This window comes from Falco peregrinus, chromosome Z (genome assembly GCF_023634155.1).
Source record: "Falco peregrinus isolate bFalPer1 chromosome Z, bFalPer1.pri, whole genome shotgun sequence".
In the NCBI taxonomy this organism is placed as follows: domain Eukaryota; kingdom Metazoa; phylum Chordata; class Aves; order Falconiformes; family Falconidae; genus Falco; species Falco peregrinus.
The window spans coordinates 7,221,449-7,249,172 of NC_073739.1; the positions used below are offsets into that span (position 1 = coordinate 7,221,449).

Consider the following 27,724-nt stretch of genomic DNA (forward strand, 5'->3'; position numbering starts at 1 on the left):
GATACTCAGCCAAATAATCTGTTTTTGGCTGGGTTGAGGGGAAATGAATATTGTGGCTTCTCCTGCTATTTGGGCTGCTGGCTAATGTGCCTTATTTTCACAACACAATATTCCTAAAATCATGAGTTGTAATGAAAGAGCAAGAACATATGCACTCCTGAATATTGGAAATCAGCCCCAAATTACGTTACTACAAATCTGAGTTAGGACCCCTTCTGTTACTGAATGTACCCTGTCCAAAAAAAAATCTTTATGAAACAGTACTAAAAATGTGCATCAACCTTCACTTCCCACTTGCATTCATCTTATGATTTACTTTCCTTTTCACTTCACCCATACTATCTCCAGGGTTACAGGCTATTTTTATGTCAAAAATTATTAGTAGGTCATGTAATACTGCAGCCAAATGAATTCTGCTTTCTAATGCATCTGACACTATCCTCAGTTGGTTTCCTGTGCAGGTAGAAAGGTAAGCCCAAGAAACCGACAAATACAAAAATCTAGTGAGCATTTTACCAAAGATTTTAACTTTCTAAAAGGCAGTGGAAGAAAAGATATTTTTAAATTCTTAGGCAGACTGTGAACTGAAGTCAGATTTGTCTTACAGACAGATCAACGAACACCATCTTATGGATTTACTTTGGAATTATCCAATCGTACTGTGTCTGTATAAACAAAAATTTGTTCCAGAAGGAACTATTAATGATGTTGTTTATTACTTTGCAGTTTTAGTGTACTGATGCAGACTGATCAAACTTGAAGCCATATACTTGCAACTCAATATGCACCTTGATCATTTCCACAAGCCGATTTCAACATACTTGCTCCGAAAATTATTTGAATTTTATCTACCTGCAACTATACACATCTGGAAATATTTTTGCATACTAGGCATCACCGTGATGAAGAGCCTTGAATTATGTTGACATATGCAAGAACTGATCAGACCTCTCGCTTCCAGATTAATCCCTGCAAAGTCCCTAGCAAAGCAGCACCCAGTGCTCTCTTGACACTCCCAAAAATACTTCAGTGAGAAGAGGTGTGACACTGTAAACTGAACAGTAGATCGAAACCCAGCACAAATGAGAGCTCTGTTCCTGGCTGACTGCGATGGATACAAGCTCATGTTATCAAACAAGCTGTTCTCTTTTCTATTATAAATTGATCTCAGGGCACACACTCTCTTAAAGTGCACTTTTGCCAAACACAATGGAGTTGAGCAGGGGTATATACGCTATCAGGGAATAGTTTTTCAAGTGTACCATGACACGCGTCTAGAGCATCAGTTGGTGGAAGGCAATGTATGCTCTCAAACCGAAACCTCGAATAACAGAGGAACCTGGGAGCAGGTGGCAGGATCCATACCAACAGTAGCACTTGACAGAACCATCGCTTTGGTACAAAAAAAAGCAAACAAAAAAAGTTTGAAAGCAAACAAGTGTTCTTTCTTCCCTGAGTCCATGTCACACACTGGCTGTAACAGTCTGACACTCGGGACCCTTTCTGAACAACCACTTAACAGTTGTGTGCAGTTTGTGACGCTCCTTCTGAAGTTTTCCTACTGTACTTCATGAAACCTCAGTGAATTGTTACAACTGACCACCTTACAAAACTCAGAAACCAGCACGTTTTCCCCTTTAGAAGTCAGCTTCACAGCAGGATGAGCCTACTCCCATCCACCATGGTCATTCCTCTCACACCTCCGTCCTGCTTTCGGCAGGGGTAGAGTTAATTTTCCTCTTAGTAGCTGGTGCAGTGCTGTGTTTTGGATTTGGTGTGAGAATAAGGCTGCTAACAGATGTTTTTAGCTGTTGCTAGGTAAGTTGGGATACTTTTCAGTTTCTGGGGCCCTGCCAGTGAGAGGGCCGGGGGGCACAGGGAGCTGGGAGGGGACACAGCCAGGACAGCTGACGCCAACTGGCCAGAGGGACAGTCCATACCATGGGGCATCCTGCTCAGTACAGAAATGGGGGGGTTGGCCGGGGCCAGCCGATTGCTGCTGGGAGGCTGGCTGGGCATCACTCTGCGGGGGGCCAGCAGCTGGATGTGCATCACCTGGGTTTTCTGCCTTCCCTTCGGATTTCATTCCTCTCGTCTTCTCCTTCCTTTGCATTATAATTGTAATTTATTATTAATGTTTTTAATTTATTTCAATTACTAAATTGTTCTTATCTCAACCCTTGAGTTTTACCTTCCTTCCTGATTCTTCTCCCCATCCATCAGGGCAAGGGAGCGAGCAAGTGGCTGCACAGTACCTAGCCACCAGCTGGGGTGAAACCACAACAGCCTCACAGGAGACAGTTTCATCTAGGGTCTCCTGTCTCCCAGGAAGTTCCACCACCAGAGTATGCAGACAGAACCCTGTAGAAACCAATCACAGTTAGGGTCAACTACAGTCTGCCATTTTTAAACTCATCAGCCTGATGTAATTTTGAAGCTGCCCATGCTTTGAGTTGACTGGAAGTCGGTTGACTGCCGAATGCCCAGAGATGCAACAAAAATTATCCCGTGATTCTAAGACAAAAATCAGTAGCACCATTAAGACAGGAGAAGGCTGTGCTGCCCTTCAGCCAGACCGGGGCAGGCTGGATGGTTGGGTGTGGAGGAACCTCATGAAGTTCAACCAGGTCAAGTGTAAGGTCCCACAGCTGGGAGGAACAGCCCCACGCACCAGCACAGGCTGGGGCTGATGAGCTGGGGGGAAGCTCTGTGCAGAGGGACCTGGGAGTGCTGGTGGGCAGCAAGACGCCCATGGGCCAGCAGAGTGTCCATGTGGCCAAGAAGGCCAGTGGGATCTTTGGGGGCATGAGGAGCGTGGCTGGCAGGCTGAGGGAGGTGATCCTCCTGCTCTGCTCTGCCCTGCTGAGGGGACTGGAGCACCTCCTTGAGTCAGCAAGCTGCTGTGTGGTGCTTGGCTGCTGGCTGGGGTTAAACCATGACAGTCCTTTTTGGCACCCAATATGGGGTTCGAAGTGTTTTGAGGTAACAGATTTGATTGGAATGTGCTAGATCAAACGTACAGCTGTTATTGCTGTTTAGCTATTAAGAGGCAGGTTTCTGTGCTTGCCATGGGGCTGCTTGCCTTACTGTACATCACAGTTCAGTGCTCATTTAGTGGCTGCTTCTTGCTTTCACCGCTTGCTGTACTACTTATCATCTACTATGCTGTGCCCAGGGACGTTTTGACAGTCCCCTCCCAATTTTGTGTGCCCCTACAGCCCTCTCACTGGCATGGCCCCAGAAACTGAGAAGTTTCTGACTTTGTATAGACATTACCTAGCAACAGCTAAAAACATCTGTTATCAGCCTTAGTCTCACACCAAATCCAAAGCACAGCCCTGCACCAGCTACTAAGAGGAAAATTAACTCTATCCCAGCTGAAACCAGGACAAGGGGACACAGCCAGGACAGCCGACCCCAACTGACCGAGGGGATATCCCATACCATATGACATCATGCTCAGCATATAAAACTGGGGGAAGGCAAAGGAAGGGGGGATGTTCAGAGTCATCTTCCAGTAAGACGCTTGCCTTCCCCAAGTCACCGTGTGTATGATGGAGCCCTGCTTTTCTGGAGATGGCTGAACACCCACCTGCAGGTATAAAGGCATACAAGACTTCAACACAATTGTGCTGAACTCTAGATGCATAATTTTTGACTGCCTGGGTATGTGTGCCTCTCCTCTAAAGATGAGCCACACAGGTTTCTTCATCCCTCGCAAAGACCTCTCCCATTGAGACATCAAGAGTTAAATGGAAAAAAAAGACATCACCCCTTTTCACATTAATAGGTTTAGCCACAAGGTAAATTCTTGTAGCCCTTTGCTGGAGACAGTGTTACGCCCACATGGATACCCAGAACAGAAAAAATATGGTCCTTGGCCATTACCATAATATTGCATGAGCTTCACAAGTACAAAGCGTGTATGGATTACAGTGACTGATCTTGCCCCATACACTTTATATGTATGACAGAGAGACTTGCTTCCCTCCTCCTGCTCTTGACTCGGGTAGATAGCACATGTGATATTTACTGTATCAATATTTCAGGAATGTGTATGACAGTTATCAGTCATTTGGCTGGCAGAAACCCCCAAAAGGTGCATTCACTACACAGGCAGCTGTAATCCTCGACTTATCAAACATAACGACAAACCACTGTAATACTGGAAAAGGATTCATGAGTTCCAATATATCTTGGTCACTTATTTAAATGATATTCTGGCCATTCACATCTTTTACACATGCTGACTTTCAGGGTAGTTGCTTTCAGAGACATAGCAACATTTGTACACACACATATATGGGTGTACACACTGAAGGAGCTCAGCTAGTATCTCTTGAGTGCTGGGTATGCTGGGTACACTGTTTTCCAGTCAACACTTCGACCTCTGTGAAAAGCATACCCTCTCTGCAAAAAAAATGACAAATCTTTCCCTCAATTAAAGATCTATGAAGTTTTAAGGTGAAGAAAAACCACAAAGAACTTGTGCAACTATCAGCATTGTGTCCTGACATCTTTGACACTTCATTCTGCCTCAACAAAAGCAATTTCTACCCTAGAGTTTCATCATTTCTATTTTGCTGACAGCTATTTTAGCATTAATCTCCACCTCCACTGCTACCTGCAGTTTCATACAGGTTTTTAACTAGTACACACAATATTTGTTTTAAAACTTAGAAGCTAAAAGCCTCTGTAAGTCAGCAGTACCAGAAATGTTCACTTCAAAAATTCAATTTGCACTGCCACAGTATCAAGTAAAGCAGGATTAAAAAGTTGTTTCAATAAAAAGGTAGGGTGGTTTGGCCCTGGCTGAATGCCAGGTGCCCACCAAAGCTGCCCTGTCACTCCCCTCCTCAACTAGGCAGGGGAGAGAACATACAAGGGAAGGCTCAAGGGTCGAGATAAGGACAGGGAGATGGCTCACCAATTACCATCACAGGCAAAACAGACTTGGCTTGGGGAAAATTAGTTTAATTTATTACCATTCAAATCAGAAAAACACCTTCCCCCCACCGCTCCCTTCCGCCTGGGCACAGCTTCACCCCCAGTTTCTCTCCCCGCTCCCCGCCGGCGGCGCAGGGGACAGGGAATGGGGCTGGGGTCAGTCCCTCAGCTGTCCCTGCCGCTCCGTCCTCCTCACACCCTGCCCAGCCCCAGCCCGGGGTCCCCCGCAGGGCGCAGCCCCCCAGGCCTCGTCGGCCCCAGGAGGGTCCCCCTTGCCATGGAAACCCACGACAAAATGGTAAGAAAACACAAATATATATATATATATATATATATTTTTACAAGATTTGAGATCAGCTGCAACAATCAATCTTGATACATTTATTGGCATAGAAGAAACCGAGTATCAAACTCCAGATGATCAGGCAGTAAGAATGCTTATACTTTGCAACTACTTTCATTTAAAAATTTCTTCTGGTTACCTGTCCTAAATCATTTCTTTTGCTTGAACCTTCTGCCTTCTTATAATCTTAATAAACTATGAGTAAATTCCTTCTTTCATTTATGTCGTTACCTGAGATGGCAAAACCAACTATAGCAACACTCCCTTTCTTATACTTGTTTTATCAATATTACATGAAAATAAAATACTTAGTCTCTGTTTTAAGTTTATATTTTTTGTATAACCAACTTCACAGAGTCAAAAGTACTTACAATATCCAAAAACGTACCTCACCTAGAACGGCAGCTTACAGTGGACAAACATCCCCTTTTCTTACATTTAGTATTTTCCCATCTTGCTTAAACATCAGCTTTAAGGTCTATTGCACCAAAATCCTTTTATCAGCATATGAAAAAGACACATGACTAATGCACAAAAATGAATTATGTCTTAAAACCAAGTTCAGGTTATAGAACCTAACAAAATTACTTTCAGATATATTTTACACACTTATTTATACTTTTATGTGAAATTCTCACATGCATTCTGACTGGGACAGACACATGTCAAGTTTCAGGTTAAAAAATACACTTAACAGAGCCATATATAGTGGAAATGAGGACAGAGGCTTAATTTTTGATTTCTAGAAGAATGAATATTTTAATGTAATTTTTCCAGAATGTGTTATGTGGTGTCAGATCTGCACGGAACTAAGAGAAAGTTACCGTAACATCTATATAATTTACTCTGCTGGAAATAAGGCAAAAACATATGCACACACCCCCCACTTGCAGTTAAATCTGTGAATAGAGGCAAATTCTTGGTTTTTCTCCTCAAAGATCTTTCTTATCTTATTACCAACAATATACTCAGAGGAACTCAAGGATTTGGCATATATACAGGAAAGAGTTAAGATGTGCAGTTACCCAAAACACACAACAGGCAAATGTGGAAATGGACACTATTTCTAGAGGAGCACGATGCTTTCCTGGATCATTATGGACAGGAAAGTGCATGAGTTAAGATAAACAGCTATGTATCAAGCCTTTCAAAACCCTAAGTAACCGACCTACTGAACTGATCTTCCTTTATAGTCCTAACTGTATCTAACAGCTTCAGGCATGCTAACTGGGTATTTCTGCTCCAGCGATGAACAGAAGATAACAGATACCAAAATTCAGTTGTGATTGAGTTAATGAATTGAGCAGCTGGAGCATCTTAAAGTAATTTTAGGTTGTTTGCACATACAGAAATACAACGCTCTATTGATTTATAATTGAATTTTTTTCCTTTCAAATTATTCCTATTAAGGACTGACACAGCTGATACAGCTTTATTAAAAAATACCACTAGTCTGCTGAATTTTAATAAAAATATTCCCAGAAAAATGGATTATATAGGTCTCTCGTTGAAAACACAGAAAGTGTTAAGTTCTTCATCTTGGAAAGGCTGAAAATCCTGTGAAAGAGAAGTAACTCTTCTAGAGTTCTGCAACTGAGGTAAAATAAACATATTTTAAAAGGGCTGCTTGATGAAGGCAGTAATCTACATATCTCTGGTTTTCAAAAAACTCCTGCTGAAACAGTGGAAAAACACTTTGCCTTTCATAGAAACTTTTAATATCACTAATTGAAACAAGAATGGAACATTCACAAGACAAGTATGAACCAAATGGTTTCATCACATAGGCTGATCTGTATTCTGCCAAAGCACTACTTAAATATATACTTTTCTAGTCATCTAGTTGGCAAAACCCAGTTTTTTTCACCACTCCTTTAACAAAAAAATAAGCCAACTATACCCCATCTTACTCCCTTGCTGCAAACTCTCTGCTGATTTTGGAGTTCACTGTTCATTGTTTTTAGGTGGGAATGATTAATAAGACCAATGATAATCCAATTTTGTTCTGCTGTGCAATAAATCTTGGTTTTTTCCTAACAAGAAAAAAAGACAAATAAAGGAATGGATATGTTTAGATAAAAGGTGGGTTAATTGTATTTTTGATTTCAGCTACATGAAAATGGTTGGTACAAAAGTTTATTAAGAACTGAGAGTCTGAACTTCTGCATATAAACTCAGGATGGCAAGAATGGTTCTAATTGAACTAAAGCTGCTGAAGGTTTTATTTTTAAAAAGCTCATGATTAACTCATTGAAACACTCCCCCTACTCCAATTTTTGTCTTCTTTTTAACAATTAGTACCATTCTTTGAATTGCAGCAACTTGCAAGTGCTTTATAAACAACCATCTGCCTTATTGTATCTTCTCTGCTTTTCACTGTTTATCAATTTAAAAATGTAAAACACATTTATCAACACATTTATCAACAATGTAACAAATTCCCATCTGGGTTTATGAGATGCTCATCATTTCTTTCAAGAATCATGCTAACAATAATTACGAAACTATCTCTGAACCTTTCGAGTACTGTCATGTTACTGTGATAAACCAACCTACTGCCAATTGCTGCCTACAAACTAGAAGAGTTCACTGAAGCACATCTGACATAATCATTCCAGTAAAAAGTCTTCACAAACAGCAGATTTTGAATGCAGATTTAGCATATGCAAATGAATATACTGCATGCAAAAAAGATTCATATTTAAATTTAAATTTCCTTAGGTACTATTAAGTAGTCTTCAATCCTTGCTGTCTGTCCATCTACTTCACTCACCTAAATGAAATGCTGAAGATAAATAGATTGTTAAAAGCCGAAATCTTTCTAAAATTCTAAAGACAATGCACATACATGATTTAGATTATTTTTTTTTGTGCTGCCCCTACCAGCATTTTCTCTATCTAAGGCACTGGTTAAACATGAATGAAGTAAAAGGACTGGAACCTTAATAAATGTATTACTTATGGCTTAGGAACTACCATTACAGAGAAACTCAGTATTCTGCCCCAATATTAGGTGCTTTATCCAGTTGGCGTGAAGTTTTCTGACATCTTTGTTTCACACTTGCTTATCAGAAACTGAAAAAAATCAAGTTAGCATAAAAATAACCTGTAATCAATAAGCCATAGACTCCTAAAGAACCGCATTTATAATAGACTTTGGTGTCCAAAAAGTGATTGGTGTCATTTAGGCTCTTCCTGCAACTGGTATATTCAAAAGTATTCCACGTGGATTCTTCTCTGTCTAATAAGAAATGAGATCACACTTCACTGCAAAGATCCTGCTCAATCTCTTTCTTCTGCTCAACTGTCTATTTTTGTCCAAACAGTATGACTCTAAATATTTTTCCAACATTTATTCCATGGTAAAGTTTTGCTAAAGCAAAAAACCTTCTGCAACATTCATTAGTAGATGGGGCATGACTTGCACAGAAATAGCACTATCAAATTGCTTCCAAAGACCACCTAAAATGGGATTTAACCACTTTAAGTGTGGTGGAAATATTTTAGTTAGGCGCTTTCACTCTATCTTTGAAACAGCACATAAAGTTAGGAAGAGTTTGTTAAGTTTTCAGTGAGGATTTTTACTATCCCCATGAAAGTTTACCCTTGACTGTAATACAAGACACTGAAAATCTTCAATTCACACACACACACACACTTAACAGACACCTGTTAACTATTTGGCATCTAATCTCTTTGAACAGAACAACCTCTTCCATGGCCCTAGCCAAGCAAGCATCCCAGGAAAGAAAATGTCCGTGAACCTGTCAGTAGATGACATCTCTATTTATTTTGTCCTGTTAGCAAGACAAATTTTTCCAACCATTAAATAACTAACAGCAAATACATAATAGTAAGTCAAGGTACACAAAGGTAATTTTGCTTAATACATGGTGTGCAGCACATACTTTAATATATTAAAGTCTCACTAGCCAGAGAAAATCTGGAATGTTTAATGATAAACTGTCTGTGCAAAGAAACTGAAACTAGAGTGTAAGGATTTCTACTAATCATCTGCAAATTTTATTTGGAACTTGATCCTGCAGCCCTTATTCACAAGATCAGACCTATTGAGTTTATTCACATGAGCTTCGGCTGCAAGATTGGACCTTAAGTACTATCAGGTGCACGTGCAGCCTATCATCAGATTTTGGGTTATTCATGTAAGAAGCTATCCTTTCAAATGCAGACTACTTAATGCTTCCTTCTTCATTAACTTACATGTCCTCTTCTGCTGCTCTATGCTTTCATTTGTGCTATGTAAATAGCTTCTTTCTCTCAGTCATCCAAACAAATAATGCTCTTTGCAACCAAGGAGGAAATTAGTAGCAGGTGAACGCTTATTTTTTAAATTATGTTGAGACCAAGCTGTTCTTTAACTTAAAGGAGATCTGGGAAAAAAAAAAAAAAAAGTATCTCATTTTACTACTTAGCAATCTTAATTATGGGTTGTCATTGTCAAAATTCTACATACTCATTTTTTTTCCCCCCACACAAACATTAACCTTGATGGCTAATCTACTTTATGATGAGTTGGACCTAACATTGTGCGCATCCATTAAAGCCGTTTATTTAGTGGGACGAGACTTCTCTGATTATGTAAAATTAACTGTATCTTGTCATACACAAAACATGCAAGATATTTCTGACTTAGGTGTTCTATTTCATTACTTTCCGTATCTGTTCAACATGAATATAAGGTGTTTTCTTGTGCTACGGTGTGGTAACTGTAAAAAATAACCACAATTCTTCTGCCACCTGCTTATATGCTTCTGTAGGTCAGACAGCCTGCAATTACAAGAGATGGCATACACTAGTGCTTGAACAGGACCACAGCAGAGGCATTTACATCACAGTCCACATTATAATCCACATATTTACAAATTCTGTTTGACTGACTTAAAGACATGAGTAGGCGAGCTGTCAGTACAGGTAAGTCTCTTCAACAGTGATGGCACTCACAAAAACCTCTGCAAATTAAACGGCCTCCAAGAAATCACCAAATTATAATTACCCAGTGCTAGAACTGTAAGAGACATGCAGAGGGACAGACAGTAACTGCCTACTGATGCTAGGGATACTCTGCTTACTGTACGACTATGGAAGGAGAATGTCAACATAATTTTTTCATATGAAATCTTGTTATCAACACAAACGGCATGACTGGCAAAATGCAAGGTAAAGTCCCAACAGCAGATTTTACTTTTACAGTTACAGCTAATTTCAGAGTCATGATGAAGCAGAGGCTGAAGCTGACTGTTGGCAATTTCAGTAGCTATAGTATCAATTGAAAGCACGGTACAAACAATGAACATAGAGATTTGGATTCTAGGTTAAACTCCAGACTAGACTCACATGATGTATATGTCTCCTTGCATTTTAAGTACATGTCTAACTCCTGGCCAGGGGAAAAAAAACCCCAAAAACCAACAATCAACCTTGAATGGGAATGGTATGTCTGCAACAACTGAACTGTTGTCACAAAATTGTTCTCAATCGTACTTCAAACTTGCCACATGGAATAATCGGCAGTTAGAAGCAGCTGCAACACCATGTTCTGTGCACTTCTGTTGCCATTTTAATTTTTAAAAAGCAAATGGAGAGGCTCTCCACGAAATTCAATGCCGCAATAGCAATGACTGAACCAGAATCACAAAATTATGAACAGTTCACTAAATTGTCTATTAGGAGCACATATCAAGAGGCTGCAGAACAAATTGTATGCCTGAAAATAACAGATCAATGAATGAAGAATAAAGAGATGTAAGAAGTGGAGACGTTGACGAACCATTGTAATTTGTGAAGAATCAATTTCCATATAGCCAGAGTAATGGCAGAACATCACAGATAGCGTATTCATGACTTTTAACAGCAAAAAATCATGGATTACCAAATGGAAATTTATTAATGCTCCAAGGAAGAGAGAATGATGCTGTAACAAGGTCAGGAAGTACACCCACTCCTTAAAATTAGCAAAACACAGTAAAAGCAGACCACAACATATATGTACAGTGAAAAAAAAAAAAAAGATGCCTTGGGCAGGACGGCTATATCCTTTAAAAATTAGAAAACCAGCATACAATGACTGAGCTAACAATGGAGACACTGAATACATCAAACACTTTTGTCTGATGATACAAGTCGAGCTACTTTATCATCTCACTGTATGTCCACCTACATATATGTTCAGCAACAAATACATATCAGAGAACTCCTAAAGCCAAAGAATGATGTTTCAAAGCAAAGGCATAAGGCCAGATTTTACTACACCACCTTACAAATTATAGGAGCTGCTGCTTCTTACACTATTACAGTTTGCTAAATGCATCCTACCCTAGACTACAAAATCAGAGGGCAATATACTGTTTCTGTACTATTCAACATTTGCATCAGTGATCCACCAATCTATGGCGGAAAAGAAGGCTTTATCTATGTGAACAAATGCCAATGGTCTTGCTGGTCAGCGTCGCCTGTGTTCTATATGAACAACCATAGTGCCAAAACCAGACAATGGAGCATTTATAAATTTGTAGCTTGTTGGAAGAACTGTGTAGTATCAAGCACCTCACAAACAACAGACAAACACAGATGTGTTTCTTTTTTTCTCTAAACCTACAAAACAAACAACTGAAAACAATTCACCCTGTCAGATTCCTGACCTCAAACCTTCCTTCCTTTTTACCTACCAATAGAAATTAATCACACTTTCAGAGATCACTCAAACCTGGACTTGGAGAATGATAAGGCAAAATGCACAAAGATCACAGATGTAAGGCACCCACTTCATGAACACATCCACCTCCGGGTTAACCAAAGATCACAAAAAGTCATTCGTTGACGCAGAAGGCTCAGACACAACTTATACGATCAATGTGATCAAGTTGGTGCCACTTTATTAAGGGATACACAGCAGTTTATACTCTACAGGTGCTATTAATAGACCCACACCAATTTACACCCCCAGCTAAAAATACACACGCTACGCAGGCTTTGCTATGTAAAAGGTGAGAGGTTAAAACTACTCGTTCACACGCTTCTACCTCCCCCATGATCGGTCCCGGTGTGGTGACCACATGCTGCTCCCTCCTTGTGCAAGCATCCTGGTTTTTCTCATCTTTCTGTCCACCTCTCTTACCTCTCTGTGAATACACGGTTTCTCTGTCTCCCTTGGCCTTGCATATGTCCTTCACAACACCGGCAGCTTCTTACAGCTTTGGCCTGCTCAGCCTGCTATTACAACAAAGTTACTTGGTCTGGATTGCTCATAATATGTCCGTTGTCTTCCAGCCACTCCACAGTCATCCATACTACTATGGGTGGAAGCCGTGGCACTCACTACTCATATGCACAGAATGAGAAATTTTACGATGTTGCCAAACACATACAAGAAGGTGCGGTCGCACAGGAACCCATACAGAGACACACTAATCCTTACAGGGGTCTCCTGTCCAACTCATTTATTTGGAAAATGGGGATACTGGAACAATATAGGCACACACAAAGGTCTGCACGCGCTGGCTGTGCAACAGGTGCCAGTCTGCTTCCTGCTAGAAGAAACCTGTATCAAGTAACTTAGACAATGCAACAGATTGGGTGATAGCACATCCCCTGTTTTGGAAAAACATATAGCTGAGGTGAGAAGTAGCAGTCCCCATCATCCCCTTCCCTGCCACAGTCCTTACAGGAACAAGGAGGAGGAGGTAAAAAGCAGGGTTCTTCAATTCCTGGCAACAAAGCTCTAACAGGACAAAGCGGTGCTGAACAGCTGAGCAGCTCCAGCACAGAGCCCAGGCTGATCCCTGAATGAAACAGAGGGGCTCAGTGAGCACAGAGCACCAGATCACCACCCCATGGAGGTTAAGGACAGATGGCATGCTATTCCTGTTAATCAAGACAGGCAGAGACTTCTGCTGTGCACTCTTTTCTTGAGCCTGCATGCTCAGTGCCTACAGAAGTTCCCAGAGCCTATCCTGCTATACTTGGAAAAGGCCATGTAATTAGATATTTCTTCAGCTTTAACAAATGCACTCTTGGCAGCATGAGAAACTATATGAAACTGTTTGGTGATAAATTTAAGTATATACTTATTTATCCATCCAAGAAACTCAATCAAGATACTTTACACTGTTTACTTCGCAGTAGTGTAGGACTGGCTGTCATTTCAGACATTTTAGTCTTTTTACTCCAGTACAGAAGTGTATTGACTGGGAGTGCACAAGAACCTGGGAGGGGGGCACAACTGGGACAGCTGACCCCAACCGACCAAAGGGGTATTCCATGCCATGTAATGTCATGCTGAGCAATAAAAGCTGAGGGAAATGCGAAGGAAAGGGGGACATTTGGAGTTATCTTCCAATAAGGTATTTGTCTTCCCAAGTCACCATTACACATGAAGAAGCCCAGCTTTCCTGGAGATGGCTAAACATCTGCCTGCTGATGGGAAACAGTGAATTAATTCCTTGTCTTGCTTTGTTAAATGCATAGCTTTTGCTTTACCTATTAAACTGTACCTCAGCCTATGGATTTTCTCACTTTTACCCTTCTGACTCTCTCCCCCCTCCCATGGTGGGGAGCAAGCAGGAGGCTGTCAGGGGGGCTGAACTGCCCTTGGGGTTAAACATGACAAAAAGAAAGTTTAAAAGACAAAATGTCTAACCATGTGCAAACAAACATATCTCCAAGTATCTGAATTACTGTGACAGGTGTAAGTGGGGAATAAAGTGTTTAATCCTTACTAAAACAATAATACTAATGAAAGTGGACAAGCAATGGGGCAAAGGCAGTTCTGAATGGCATGCCATGATGATTCCAACAGAAACCGCCAGGCAATATCATGTAGTCTGTAAGAAAAAAAATCCCTACTTTATGCACAGAACTGCGCATCCCCTTTCTCCAACAGCCACTCTGATGTGAACAGCATTACTACCTGGAAGTCAGCGTGCTGAGGCTGTTCTTTCTGTTGGGCAGGGGAGGTTGTGACAGTGCAAGGAAGACCTCAGTACACACTGGTCTGCATTCACTGACATCAGCTGCCTTTCTTCTCCAGTCAGTGCTTTGACTCTTAACGCATTACAAAAAGCATGGCACCGAAGCTGAAGTAAATTCACATAGAAAAGGAACTGTGGTCAGTCACTTTTACACCTACTACACTCAAAACATGCCTACAAAAAGCCTAGGAAGTACCAGTAGCATCTAAATATTTAATACACCAACAAATATTCAATCAATCATCAGATCTCTACTTAACCAATCTAGTGACTCCTGGTATCTCCTGGTAACGTAAGAAAACCAGCCAATGCATTTATTTTCATCTAGAAAGTAAAATGCTACAGTTTTACACCCAGTGCTTAACCCTGAGGAGAAGAAAGTTAAAGAAAATACTGCACCGTAGAGTATTTGCTGATTTGTATAATCTAGATGATATTCTATTTTGAACATATACTGAAGTCAAATTGTAGTCTAAATCACATCTTAAACTATACAGCAAATAATGGAAACTACTACTACAGCATTAACACACAACAAATCATGAAATACCTTTTATTAAATGACTGCAGCCTCACTAAACCTTTATTAACATATCTACAAGTATCACTCCTACAGAGAAACACAACAAAAAGCACAACACACTGATACATATATGCATGCATACACGCACACAATTTATATACCTCTCCAAGAGCTTCATAGCGCTTCTGGTTCCACCTATGCAAATCTTCACGATAATTAAAAACAAATGGCTCTCCAGTTTTTATGTGTCTTAACTGCCCTTCTGTAAAAAAAACAAAATAATTACATTTTGATATACGTCTTCATTAAAAGACACATTTAATTACTGGAAACTTAAATGTGAACTTTGCATCTAAAAATTGGGCTATTACGAATTTCTTCTCATTTTTGGTTATATTTCTGAAGGAAAACAACTGTAGCTTAACAACAAAATTCATTCCCCTTGAATAGTATATATTACTAGATAAAACTAAAAGACAAGTGATGACTGTGAAATTACATGCAGAAATTACATGCAGGTATCAAATGCCAAACTGCTCTGCAAGAAATACTTATGTCTCAACTGCTTTGGATTAACAGTGAAATGTAAACGTTAGCAGTTAATATTTTATCTGCAGTTGTCAATTAAGCGATCAAATCGTAGCTACAAATCCCCTACTTCAAAACCAACAGCATTTATGAAGAAATGTGAGTACAAAATCGGCTGGAGGCTGGAAGGAAAGGAAAAATTTATTTTCAAGATTAATAACACTTTAAGTTAATCAGCAGAAACCACTTCTGCAGTTAAGGTCAGTATCTTAACTCACAGGCATGCTGCTATCAAGAGCTCTGAGATTCAGGGTACAATGAGATTACAACAGTAGAATAAAGTGGAATGCTTGATCAGAGCAAAACCACATGCTATTCTTAGATTCCAGTGTAACTTTTTGTAGTTGGCCCTGTTTACAGCAAAAGTCTAGTAGCGTACCCAACCACAGATAAAGATATGGACTGAGTTAAAATAACAGTAGTAATAAAATGGAAACAAGCAGGAAGCAAACTGCAGAAAATAGGTATCTTACCCGTAAAGTTTCAGCTTATTAAACAAACACAGGTTATGAACTTAGAGCATCACAAAATTGCAGTAAATCAGAGAAACATTAAAAACAGGGATAAGAACAAGTATCTCCTTAAAAAGTTGAAATGTCTGCATGATGGAAGTAAGATTTCTCAGCAAAATGTTTCCTCTTGAACAGCAGGAAATTGCTAACTTAGTTCACACCTTTTCAGGATCTCTACAATTTGATTCTTGATGTATTGAATAAAATATATTTAAGATATGGTATCACTAATAGTTATACTTACCTGCTTATTTGACTTTTTTTTCCAGAGCTGTCTTACCTCATGTACTAGACACCAGGGAAATATTTCTCCCCAACTTCATATCCCTGCCTCCGGTCCAAATACCCTCCCTCTCATATTTTCATCATAAGTCTACCTTCAGCTGTTCCTTCTCAGCTAGTTATTCTTCAACTATGCCATTCAATAGTACATAAAGCTGCTCCCTCCACAAGTAGAGTGAAGCAAATATTTGGTATATTTTTTCTCTGGCTTTCTGGAACCCTTGCCTTCTTCAGAGTCTTTGAATCTCATAAAAATCTTCCTTACTATTCCATCATAAAAAGAAGCATGATTTGACATAAGAGTACACAACTGAACATCTGCATTAAATGTACAAAAGCAAAATGGAGACCTTTTTTGCTTTGCTGACCAGTAGCATACTTAATAGGTTTTGCTGCATTCCGTGGAAATCACTCAGGCTGTGAGGTTAGTGATGGAATATTCAATAACATCATTCTAAAACATCATTCCCCAAAATTGAAATTTCAGCCCTTTTTATCAACCACATATGAACCATTAACTCTGAAGTCAGTAAGGAAGACAGTAGACACTGTGCAGATCTAAAAATAAGGAGCTGAAAAGTGACAGAGCTGAACCCCTCCCATCAAAGAAAGAGCATCACTTTCATGACACTTTTAGTCTCTAAGTACCTTCCTGTGAAAGCCATCAGGGTATTAAAAAGCTAAGTGTTGCATAAATGACTATCATTTAAAGGAAAGCTCTTTTTTTTTTTTTTCTTTAAAAGTGGAAGATGTTAGACAGGCAGATTTAGAAACTAAAGTTCTTCTGTTCACAGAACAGTCACTGCAAAGAAGTAGAATGTAAACATCCCCATTTGTCCTACAGGTTTCAAACAATCTTGAAAGAGCCATTTCCTGGAGTCTGGTATTACTTCAGCTCAGAGGCTTATTTTTCAGCTGGATTTTAAAATGTATGCACTGGAAATCATAAATACTACTAACTCATTTAACACACAGATTCAGCTAGCTGGAAGTACTTGTCATCAAACACTTAGCTATAATGCAAAGCTATGACCCACACCAGAAGAGTAAGAGACAGTCTATCACACTGCTCATCCTTCCATCAATATAAATAGGTGTTTTCCTATTGGTATTAATGAAATAGCTTGGATAAATTATTACCTGAAGTGATACCTTCTTTTGTATCCATAAAAATGAATCAGTAAATAAAACTTTTCTTAAACGAGTGACCACTTTAATTTTGCTTTTTAACGCTAACGTTACAGAAATTTCTTTCAGAATTTTTGTATCAACAATTCTGTATTAGAAAACACGGAGCCATAAAGTAAGCACAGTACAAACCTACAGTATTGTATAAAAATGAGGGATTTTTGTGACAACTTTATGAAATAAAAAAAAATCACTTAGCTAGATTTACATGTCTGTTAACAATAAGGCTTAAAATTTTATTCTTAACAGCAAAGTGTGAAATTCTAATAGGGATTTGTAAGATATAATAAAAGTTCTGATAACCTCTCAACATTATTCTAAGTATAGCCTTTAGAAAGCATATACGACTTACTTTCATTAAAAACATACTCAAATCCTTCCAGAGTATCAGGAAATTCAAGTGGTGGTTCATCTTTTTTCATTAGTTCATCCAAGTCTATTCTAGACAATAAGTCTAAAAAAGGAAAAGAAAAATTATATAATGCAAGCTATGTCTTTTTATTTCACTATAGGACTGACAAAAATTGTTTGTTCAGATTTGTAGGACTTAAGGGCAGAAGGGCAACCTATATAATAGTAAACACAGGACTTTGTTATTCCAGATACAAAAGCCGGACCTCATTGTCAGTACATCTTCTTACTTATTTACCTGTCTTCTCTAATGTTGATCAAAAAATGTCCAGGGACAGACAGGCCACCGAAGACATAGTGATTTGTTTCACTTACTAATTACCCTCAATGTGGGAAAGGTATCTTTGGTATGCATCACGTTTTTAACATGAACTTACCTAGCTTCAATATCAAGTCACCGATACATTCTTGTTTGCTTTCCCGAAGACCTCAGATTACCAAATGAACATCATCTCACACGCATTTACCAGCTGTGTGATTACAACACTCCCTAACCTTCCCTTTGATACCCAAATATCTCTGTATCTCTTTATACTCTTTATTTAGAGTTATCTGAATCCTCCTCTCAACCATCCTCTCTTAAAAACATTCAAGGTGGAGAAATCTGCCATGTGTTTTATAGCAAGCCATGACATACATTCCTCTTTCAGATTAGGATGGTGTAACCTAGTACAGCCTGCATTCACTAAGGCAAGTACACTAAAGTAAGAGTAGTCTGCATTCTTTATGCTACATTTAAGGGTTTACATTTAACCAGAGGCAAGCATACAGCAGTATCTTTTGCTTACATATAACTACTAAACAATTAAATAGTGCACAATCGTCTCTCCTCTCATTGCTCATCACCCACACAACCCTGCACTAGCGTTCTAACATATTCTGTGATTATTCATTAAAAAAAAAAAGAACTTATTCAGCAGGGTTCCACTGATATTCTCCTACCTCCTCACAGATGAATTTGAAGACCACACAAACATTCAGTTCAATGCTGAGTCTGAATTATTGCTGTTTCATAAATTAAGATATGATTTATTACCAAGGAAACACATTACGTATTCTAAGTACATTGGTTTATTACCTTTACCATCCAAAGTTGTAGCTCAAAGGAAAGAAAACAGTTTGAAAAGTCATTTTCTTTAAACTTGCTTTGTTTGACATTAACTACACTTTCATCTTTCAGTTACTTAGAAACATTACTTGAATAGGTTTTGTATCACTATGTTTGCTTAGTCTTGTTGCCGATGACAAGCCTATAGGTTACCCATGTTACCAAAGCTTAGTACTGGTGCATTAATCCTGTGAAATTTCTAGCGTTCAAAATCTACTGAAGACTAGTTTCATCATTCTTGAGAATTCCTTGGCCTGCTCTTTTATAGCTCTTCAGTTTCACATGACATTCACTCAAGCGTCCGCAAGATTGTCTCCAGCTCCTCCTTCTCTAAGTGATTTCAGTGAAACGAAATGAGTGATTTCATGAAGTGAATGTGAATTGCAGCAGACTGCAATTGGTCTGTGCTCCAACCACCTACGCAGCCACTTTCTTCCTGTGCAATTTTTCAAGTTAAAATTAGCTAAAGTGTTCTTATAGTTTTGAGATTCGTTCAAGATCTGATCCAGTATTCTTACCTAAGACCTTGGACTCTCCAACTAAATTTGGAACTAGCTCAATAGAGGCCAAAACTGAGCAATACACAGGGGTCCTTCTATAACTCAATGGGAGTTCACTACATTGCATGAAGAAAACAACCACCTCAGAGGAAGTTTTCATTATGTGGAATATTTCTTGGACACTAAACCTTCATGAAGATCAAACAAATGTTAAATATAAAGTGGGAGTTCTGCTTTTCCAAAAATGAAGTATAATTTCCTCAAAATATACTAATTTGACAGAATTAGTCCAAGGTTTAAAAAAGCGCCACAGCTTTTCACCAATCATGTCACAAAAACCACAGTTGTAATTGAAGAACCACCATCTACCATCACGGTATAACAGAACATATAGTTCTAATAATACTTCAGTAAAAATCAAGTTTTTACACCAGAGTTGCAAAGCACGTAATTTTTTCTCTTTTGAATTTAGAGAGTAAATGTGTGATGCAAGCACTTCAAATCCAGTCCTTGATTAGCTTACTTGTAGGTCTAACCAACTTTCAAAATTGAATAACACCATCTAAAAAAGATGTTTTATTACACATAGAAGTATACTTTTTTTAATAAACTATAATCAGTTGGCATTTCACACAAGTCACATAAATACAAAAATGATGAAAATGTGTTATCAGATGAGTACAACAAAGGAGCAAAATGTCAGCTTCAGTAAAGTCTACAGAATTATTTGTTTTTTCCCTCAAGAAAGTTACTCTAAGTCACTTAGGTCCATTTATGTCTTTATGCAATACAAAGAAAACTTCATAAAATCAACATGGAAATAAATCAATGGCCTGAAAATGTTTTCCCTGCTAACATTCCAGGCAAAGAGATTTTAAAAAGCTGTAATATGGTTGCATAATTATAAAACATAAGTAGCATACAAATTAAATGATAACTCCCAGAAACCAAGAACACAAAAGCACCAGTCAACTTTTTCAAAGGATAATTATGAAAATTTAAAAAAAAATAATGGATGCCTTCTTCTGTTACTCCTTACCACAGATTTTTTATCATATGAAAATACTGAAAATGGACACACCATTAGACAAAAAGCATTAGCACAGATGGACCAATAGTCTCTCCAGTACTGCAATTCCCCGACTCTAACCCACAGTTAACTCACATTGTTTCTGAAATGTCAATATATGTAAAAAGAAAGCAAAAAGACTCACACCCTTTAATGCAGTAGTCTTCTCTTTTTCATCTGGGCCTCCTTGCTGGAGCTGAGCCATCACTACACAAATTGTCAACAGAATGGAAATACTGAGGAAAACGTACATTAATCTTCAAAGAACAATCTGAAAAATCAACAAAAGTTGGAAATTAAGTTCAGCAGATCTCATTTGCTACTGTTTTTTTTGTTTAAGCAGAACTTGTTCTAAAAGCAAAACTTCTCTGAGTGTTATAATGCCCTATGATATGTAAGGTAATATTAAAATCAACTTCTTCCTCTTCTTCAAACTTATATTGGACAGTCTGAAGTCCCAACACACTATCCTGGATTAAGATGTTTTACAACGAAGTATGACACACAGTCCACTATCAAGTTTGGTCAAAGAATCGAGTTCACAAAAATGCGCACTAACCTCTCCCTAATCCTAAAAGGACATCTGTCTAATTGACACATTTTTTTGGTGATTCTAACACAACATCTGTAAATGGTAAGTCTTTTAGCAAAGCACCACACCTGTAAGTCCGAAGTAGAAGATAAAAGAAAACACAAACCATAATCAACAGAACTTCCAGAATCTTTGAGGATTTTCTTCATCAATTAACCCGACTTATCCTGTTCTTACTGTACTATAGAATTTTGTTTTAATGAAACTAAACCGAGCACACAGCTTTAAACCACTGTGATTTCTACAATAACACATTATCAGCATTGAAACGTATAAAGTAAATGTCCAGCTAGAACAAACCTTAATATATTCATGGTGAGAATTTACATGCAAAATGTATTTCTAGATTTCTCCTCTCGGACAGAAGACAATGCAAACATTCAAAACTCCAATCTCTTTCATCTTGAATGTGACACCAAGGGAGCAAACTACAGTGCTTCTTCGTTTTCCATAAAAAGACTTCTGTACATTGAAATCTTTTTCCCTTAATCTTTATTGGTTCTTTGTTTTATCTGTCAGTCATTACCAGTTTGTTTTATTCTTCTTCCTAATATACTTAATCATAGATGAGTTTGCACGAACTGTATCCCTGTAGCGATTTGTAACTTTCAAACAAGGAGTAACAGGAGTCACCAAATGTACTACTGGCTTCCTAATAACTTAAACTTGTAAGAAAGAACCCCTCTATGGTTTATTTTATGCAACAGTAGTTCGTGTAAAAGTGATAGGGAAAAAAAAAAGTAAAGCATAATAAAGACTATTTTTCTATTGTCTTTAGAGAAAACCTGTTATGTCTAACATCATCTTTTACATTAAGGATAAATACAGCAATTTAAGGGGGTGACAGTTATAAACTAAGAAGAGGGTTTGAGGTGGTGGAGGTTGTTTGCTTGTCATTTTAAGCTGGGGTTCAAGAAAGCCTGATAATTCATTCCACAAGTTGGATGGGAGTCTATGGGGGACTATGACACCTTCCTTGGCTGTTCAGATTAAGCTGATGTGAAATAACAGTACACTGCCAAAAGTCTTTTTAAAAGACAACTCCACCAGGAAAGCTCTGCTTAGATTATGTACTTTCTAAATTAAGACACAACAAGACATGATTCAGTTAAAATGTGCACCTTTTGGCTAACACTTCAATCACATTAGCACTAATAACACAAGCGATCAACAAAATTAACAGCAAAACCACAGAGACTTCTTTTGCATTTTCTAGCATATAACGTAGTCAATGTAAATATTACGACTCAAATGTTGTCACACTTTTAGATGGTATTAAAGATTTTCCTCATCAGATGCTTCCAAATAGTCCACTGATAGAAGGTAACTAAGCACAACACTCATCTGTCATCGGTTTGTACCATGTACATTCTAGGAAATCACTTAGAAACTAACCCATTCCAGTTAAAATTATTAGCAGTGCTAGAAAACGACAGGATAGTGTTCTGTGACAACCCAGATGAAAATTATTGTAGTCATACAAATTGAGTAGTCCTCCCTACACAACATTTGAAAATTCATAATTGGGTATAGGTAAGTTAATGCAGTTACAAAATACATACAGGTGCTCAAAGACTTGTTATTACCCAAGGGGAGAAACATAAAATTTACCTTAACGGATTTACCTTGTTAAATTAACCCCCATTCCCTAATCAGATAAATAAATGCTGAGACCAAGAACTGCTGGCATCCTTGTCTCTACAACAGCTGCCCTGCTTCTTCCTTTAACAGACTAAGACCCTGCCGCTGAGGACACAGCAGGTAACAGGATCACTTGCCAAGCTAGAAGCACCAAAATAAATAAACAAATAAATAAATCTGAATTTAGCTTTGAGAGAGAGAGAATTTCCAGTTCTTTTTGACAAAGTAAAAAACTGTTACAGCAGCCACTGGAGGGAGGACTTGATATTAGAATGAGGATGAAAGCACAGAGTATTTTATACATTGTTTGTGTGAACACAGCATTTTGTTGACTCCCTCACTGATATTTGTTTAAATGACAAATAGAAGAAATTAGATGAGAAGGTTGGAATCCCTTTCCTTGACAGACAGATGTCGAATCAACTATAGCCTGATGATGCAGAAATGAATAGCGGGAAAATTATAAAGCTCTCTCTGAATGGTTGCTTATAGGCAAATGCAGGAATTGCAGTTTATTCTAGGCATCAGTTTCAAGCCCCAGTGATCTTCTACTGCATACACTGACCTGTCCACATAATTCCAAAATACCACCATTTTCTCATCATAATTACAGATCATTTACAATGTGTTATTCTGCACAATTTCTTAGATTATTCTTTTGAAAACATCTTTTCTGTGATTGTTTTTTACATTAGCTACAGCAAGCATAATTCCTAAAAAAACAAGTTACTATTTCACCTGAAGAAATACAGGAAATAAGTTTATTGCCAAGAGAACGTATATTTCTTTGTATGTATGCTTTCTCAAACAAACTTCAGTATTCTAGCACAAGATGTCTTATGCATACGCTTTGCCTCTTCAACTCAATACCCAGCAATACATAAAATAATCTGACAGCAGAAATATTCTGGTTTCATGGTTTCACCTGAGACAACAAGGCTGCATTTTATCATACCCCTATTAATGCAACTACAAAACTGGTGGATTTGCAAACATTAAATTAAAAACAAACAAACAAAACACAACACCCTCCCCCCAAAAACGACCAAACCCAACAAACTTTTGCACACTTAAGGGTATACATATTCCATGGTCTTGTCTATGAAGTGGTATGAGAAGTGTGGACCACCAAGCTTGTGATCGTGCAACAGTGCTAGTCTTCAGATCAGACTAGACACGTATCATGTATTCTGACTCTGAAACAAGTGCACACATACACAGATTTCTACAGACTTCAATTATTCTTCTTTGTGTAAACGCAGCTAGAAATGTGGCAAAAAATGCAGTATATGATTTTGCTCTAAATTAGCAATACCTGAAGTTGTCATTGCTACAAATGTTCCAAATAAAGACTATAAACAATTGTAGTGCTAACCCACCACAAGTGCAACATAAGAAAACACACAAGCATTTTCAAACAGCACAAATCCATCAAATTTATCTGGACATAATCCAAACTGGTTTGTATTGCACCACTTTATTACAATACAGGTAAACTAAGAGTTTTGTTCTTTATAAACTAACACCCCAAGCAAGCTAGGGACAAATATGGGTTAGATTTGTGCAATGTGGCTGATGACTAAGACCCAGTTTTTCAAGAGACAGCTGTGACAGTTTGGCTCTAGTCCCTTCTCTGTACTGGCTCACCAAAGAAAAAAATACATACCTTTAATCTGAGTACTGTTTCCTGCCTAATTAGATTTTTATCTATTCCTGCTTTTAGGGTGCTACAGATGACATCAGTAACAAATATGTCAATTAAGGTTGTACTTCACTTTAACTTATAAGACCCTATTTTCAACTGCTTATAGGTTTGCCAAACTTCAGCTCTGAAAGCCAATTATTTCCAGTCTGCTTTAGAGTAAATGGTTTTGAAAAAGTTCAACTAAAAAGTCTACCTCTTGTATAAGAAGGTTCAGAGACAGTATCTTCTGCTTAGGTCTGCTGTTAATGAGCAGCTACAGCAACTCCATGTTGCAGAGATCAGAAATTTAGCCAGAGGATCAGCTTAGCAGTGTGTGCCTCTTGCCATTACGCTTAAAGCTTGCCCAGATATGCTCAAGTTAAAATTGCTTTTTGCACACACTTAATATAGACTTATTAAGACTTATCAGGATTTCCAGAAAATTTACGTATTTGCCCAGAGCATGCTCCATACAGCTGCTAAAAGCCAGAGAGAACATGCACAGAAGGGGAGTAATAAATGCCAGAAGAGCAGGATCTTTAACCACTACAACACAAAGAAACTGGCAAGAATTCCAAAGTCTCTAAATCTCAGTACATCTTCACATTCTAGCAAATGGTGGTGGAACTTGCTGATAAAAGTATGTGACTGCAGCCGACATTAAAGGTTGATTTATTTGCACAGCAGCTACCTTCCAGAGTTATTTACCCCATAAGCTCAAAAAGCAGAGGACTATGAGCTATATGCATTAGCATCCCAACCATGTCAGCAACTCAGTTGTTTACACAAGGCACAGTCAACATGATTCCACACACTGAAATTGTAATTATTTCAGTTTAACTTTCTTGAAATGCTGGAAATGACCTTCATAAAAATATGCATGTAAACATGATCAAATAAACATGTCAGAATAATACAAAAAGAGGCAACACAACCTCAACACAGCCTCTGGGAGGTTTATAACATGATGGTATTATCACCCAAACATGAGGTTCAAAATGATCAGCAACAAGAAGAAAGCTGGGAGGGACGTTTGGAGCTGTGGTGTTTGTCTTCCCAAGTCACTGTTAGGCACAATGGAGCCCTGCTTTCCTTGGGATGGCTAAACACCTGCAACTCCTTGGTTTTGCTTTGCTTGCATGCATGGCTTTTGCTTTCCCTATTAAACTGCCTTTATGCCAACCTACCAGTTTTCTCACTTTCACTCTTCTAATTCTCTCCCCATCCCACCCGAGGGAGAGCACGTGAGCAACTTGTGGGGAGCGTGGCTGCTCACAAGGGCAAAACCACAACACATAATGCAACACTCTTAAATATGCAGAATATCAATAATTAAAGCACATGGAGAACACTACCTCTATTAAGGCAGACAGATAACTATCTAACGAATCAGGCAAGCAACTCTGGGTATAGAAAAAGTGATCCTGCAGTGAAAGCAGGAGAACGCCACCTGGAGAACTGAGTTCACAGGAGGAATTCACAGGTGTTCTTATGGAATATTGCTTAACTCTTGAAAATCAACATGTTTTCAGATAACCTCTTTTTGTGTATTTCCCATATCCTGGGCGTTCAGCCTTAGTTATTTGCTTCAATGCTCAGAACTATGGACTGTAGGATTCCTGCTTTAAGAGCTTTGAAGAACCTTCCCTAGCTTTCCCAACCTCGGCACCCAAGATGAATGTACATGGATAAGTAGGACATCAATTTCAAGATGCCCTTCATCACCGCCTTCCTCTAGAAGGCCAGCAAGTATCCTCCACAAACAGCAGTTGCTAGGGTAAATTCAAGGAATTAAAATTTATGAAGAACTAACACCCTGCAATTGAAGCCTCAGAAAAAGCCCATGTAACATGTAATAATGCTATATTCAGTGCAAGATTTGTATTGTGTTGTTCCATTTGTGCATGGGGCTACATCTCAGCTGATGAGGACAAAAAGAAATGTTGAAGCTGTACAATTATTTGGAAACCAGTTCTGTGACATGCTCTTTAATTACAGAATCAGATCTTCCTGTCAGCGTACATCGCAAGGATAATTCACAAGGACTTGGCACAGTATTACTCCATAATATACCTGAAATTGCCCTGTGATAGTTTATAAAAAAACCTGCTTGGATGAGATTTTAAGATTATTGTACTAGTCTGTTTGTTTTAATGGGATTCTGGCTTGAAACATGGGGTGGAGTAGACCGAATCTCAATAGCCTCATCTCTGTATGTAGTTAAGTTACAGGACAAAGTCAGAATTTTTAGTCTTTTTTTAATGTCATCCTCTCTCAAGAAATCCCATGGGTCTGCTGGGAAAGAAAAAGATCTGAACACAGAAAAACTCAATGACTTATCAAAAGAGCCTTCTCTTAGGAGAGACACCAAAATCATTTGCAGGACAGCCGCAGAAGAGAGAAGGTGAGAAACTGTCTGGATCCTCATACACAGCAAGGTATTTCTAATTCCACTCCAGACTCCGTGCTGAAGACGTGCACAAGGAGAGACTAGGGAAAGGTAAGAGGTGCACCTGTTGACGCAGAAGGCTCAGACACAACTTATACGATCAATGTGATCAAGTTAGTGCCACTTTATTAAGGGATACACAGCAATTTATACTCTACAGGTGCTATTAATAGACCCACACCAATTTACACCCCCAGCTAAAAATACACACGCTACGCAGGCTTTGCTATGTAAAAGGTGAGAGGTTAAAACTACTCGTTCACACGCTTCCACCTCCCCCATGATCGGTCCCGGTGTGGTGACCACATGCTGCTCCCTCCTTGTGCAAGCATCCTGGTTTTTCTCATCTTTCTGTCCACCTCTCTTACCTCTCTGCGAATACACGGTTTCTCTGTCTCCCTTGGCCTTGCATATGTCCTTCACAACACCGGCAGCTTCTTACAGCTTTGGCCTGCTCGGCCTGCTATTACAACAAAGTTACTTGGTCTGGATTGCTCATAATATGTCCGTTGTCTTCCAGCCACTCCACATGCACCCAGCTTTCTGTGACATACCCGTTTCCTCCAACACCTTCCAGAATGTACACATGCAAAGAATAATTACCACCACCCCACTTGACTACTCTGTATATAACGCTGATGACACAGAAATACCCAAAACGGATGGATGCTACGTGGAATCAAATCACGAACAACTCAAATGAGCATGCAGGGCTACTGAAGACATCACTTCACCATTAAGATACCTTATTTCAGAATCAGACTAAAATACCCCAAATTCCCATAATCTACACACCACCTCTTTGCAGCAGCGTCTGCCTCAAGAAATCTGCCTTACAGCTCTGCCTACAGCTTTTCCTGCTGTAGGACATCTGTTTCTTCGATTTTATCATTTTTCCCA

At 38.8% G+C, this 27,724-nt stretch overlaps 1 protein-coding gene across 2 annotated transcripts in view; it reads right to left on the reverse strand.

The window, feature by feature from the left end:
• The window catches only part of FAM172A (family with sequence similarity 172 member A), a 270,279-nt gene that overhangs the window by 228,567 nt on the left and 13,988 nt on the right, over window positions 1-27,724 (reverse strand). The window contains exons 2-4 of one of the 2 annotated variants that reach the window (XM_055790377.1): window positions 20,606-20,729; window positions 17,723-17,824; window positions 14,962-15,062 (exon numbers count right to left, since the gene is read on the reverse strand). In XM_055790377.1, the coding sequence (XP_055646352.1) occupies window positions 14,962-15,062; window positions 17,723-17,824; window positions 20,606-20,711 (309 nt within the window). In that variant the 5' untranslated portion in view covers window positions 20,712-20,729. Of the gene's footprint in view, window positions 1-14,961; window positions 15,063-17,722; window positions 17,825-20,603; window positions 20,733-27,724 lie in introns of those variants that run through there. The other variant, XM_055790378.1, reaches the window with a different exon arrangement.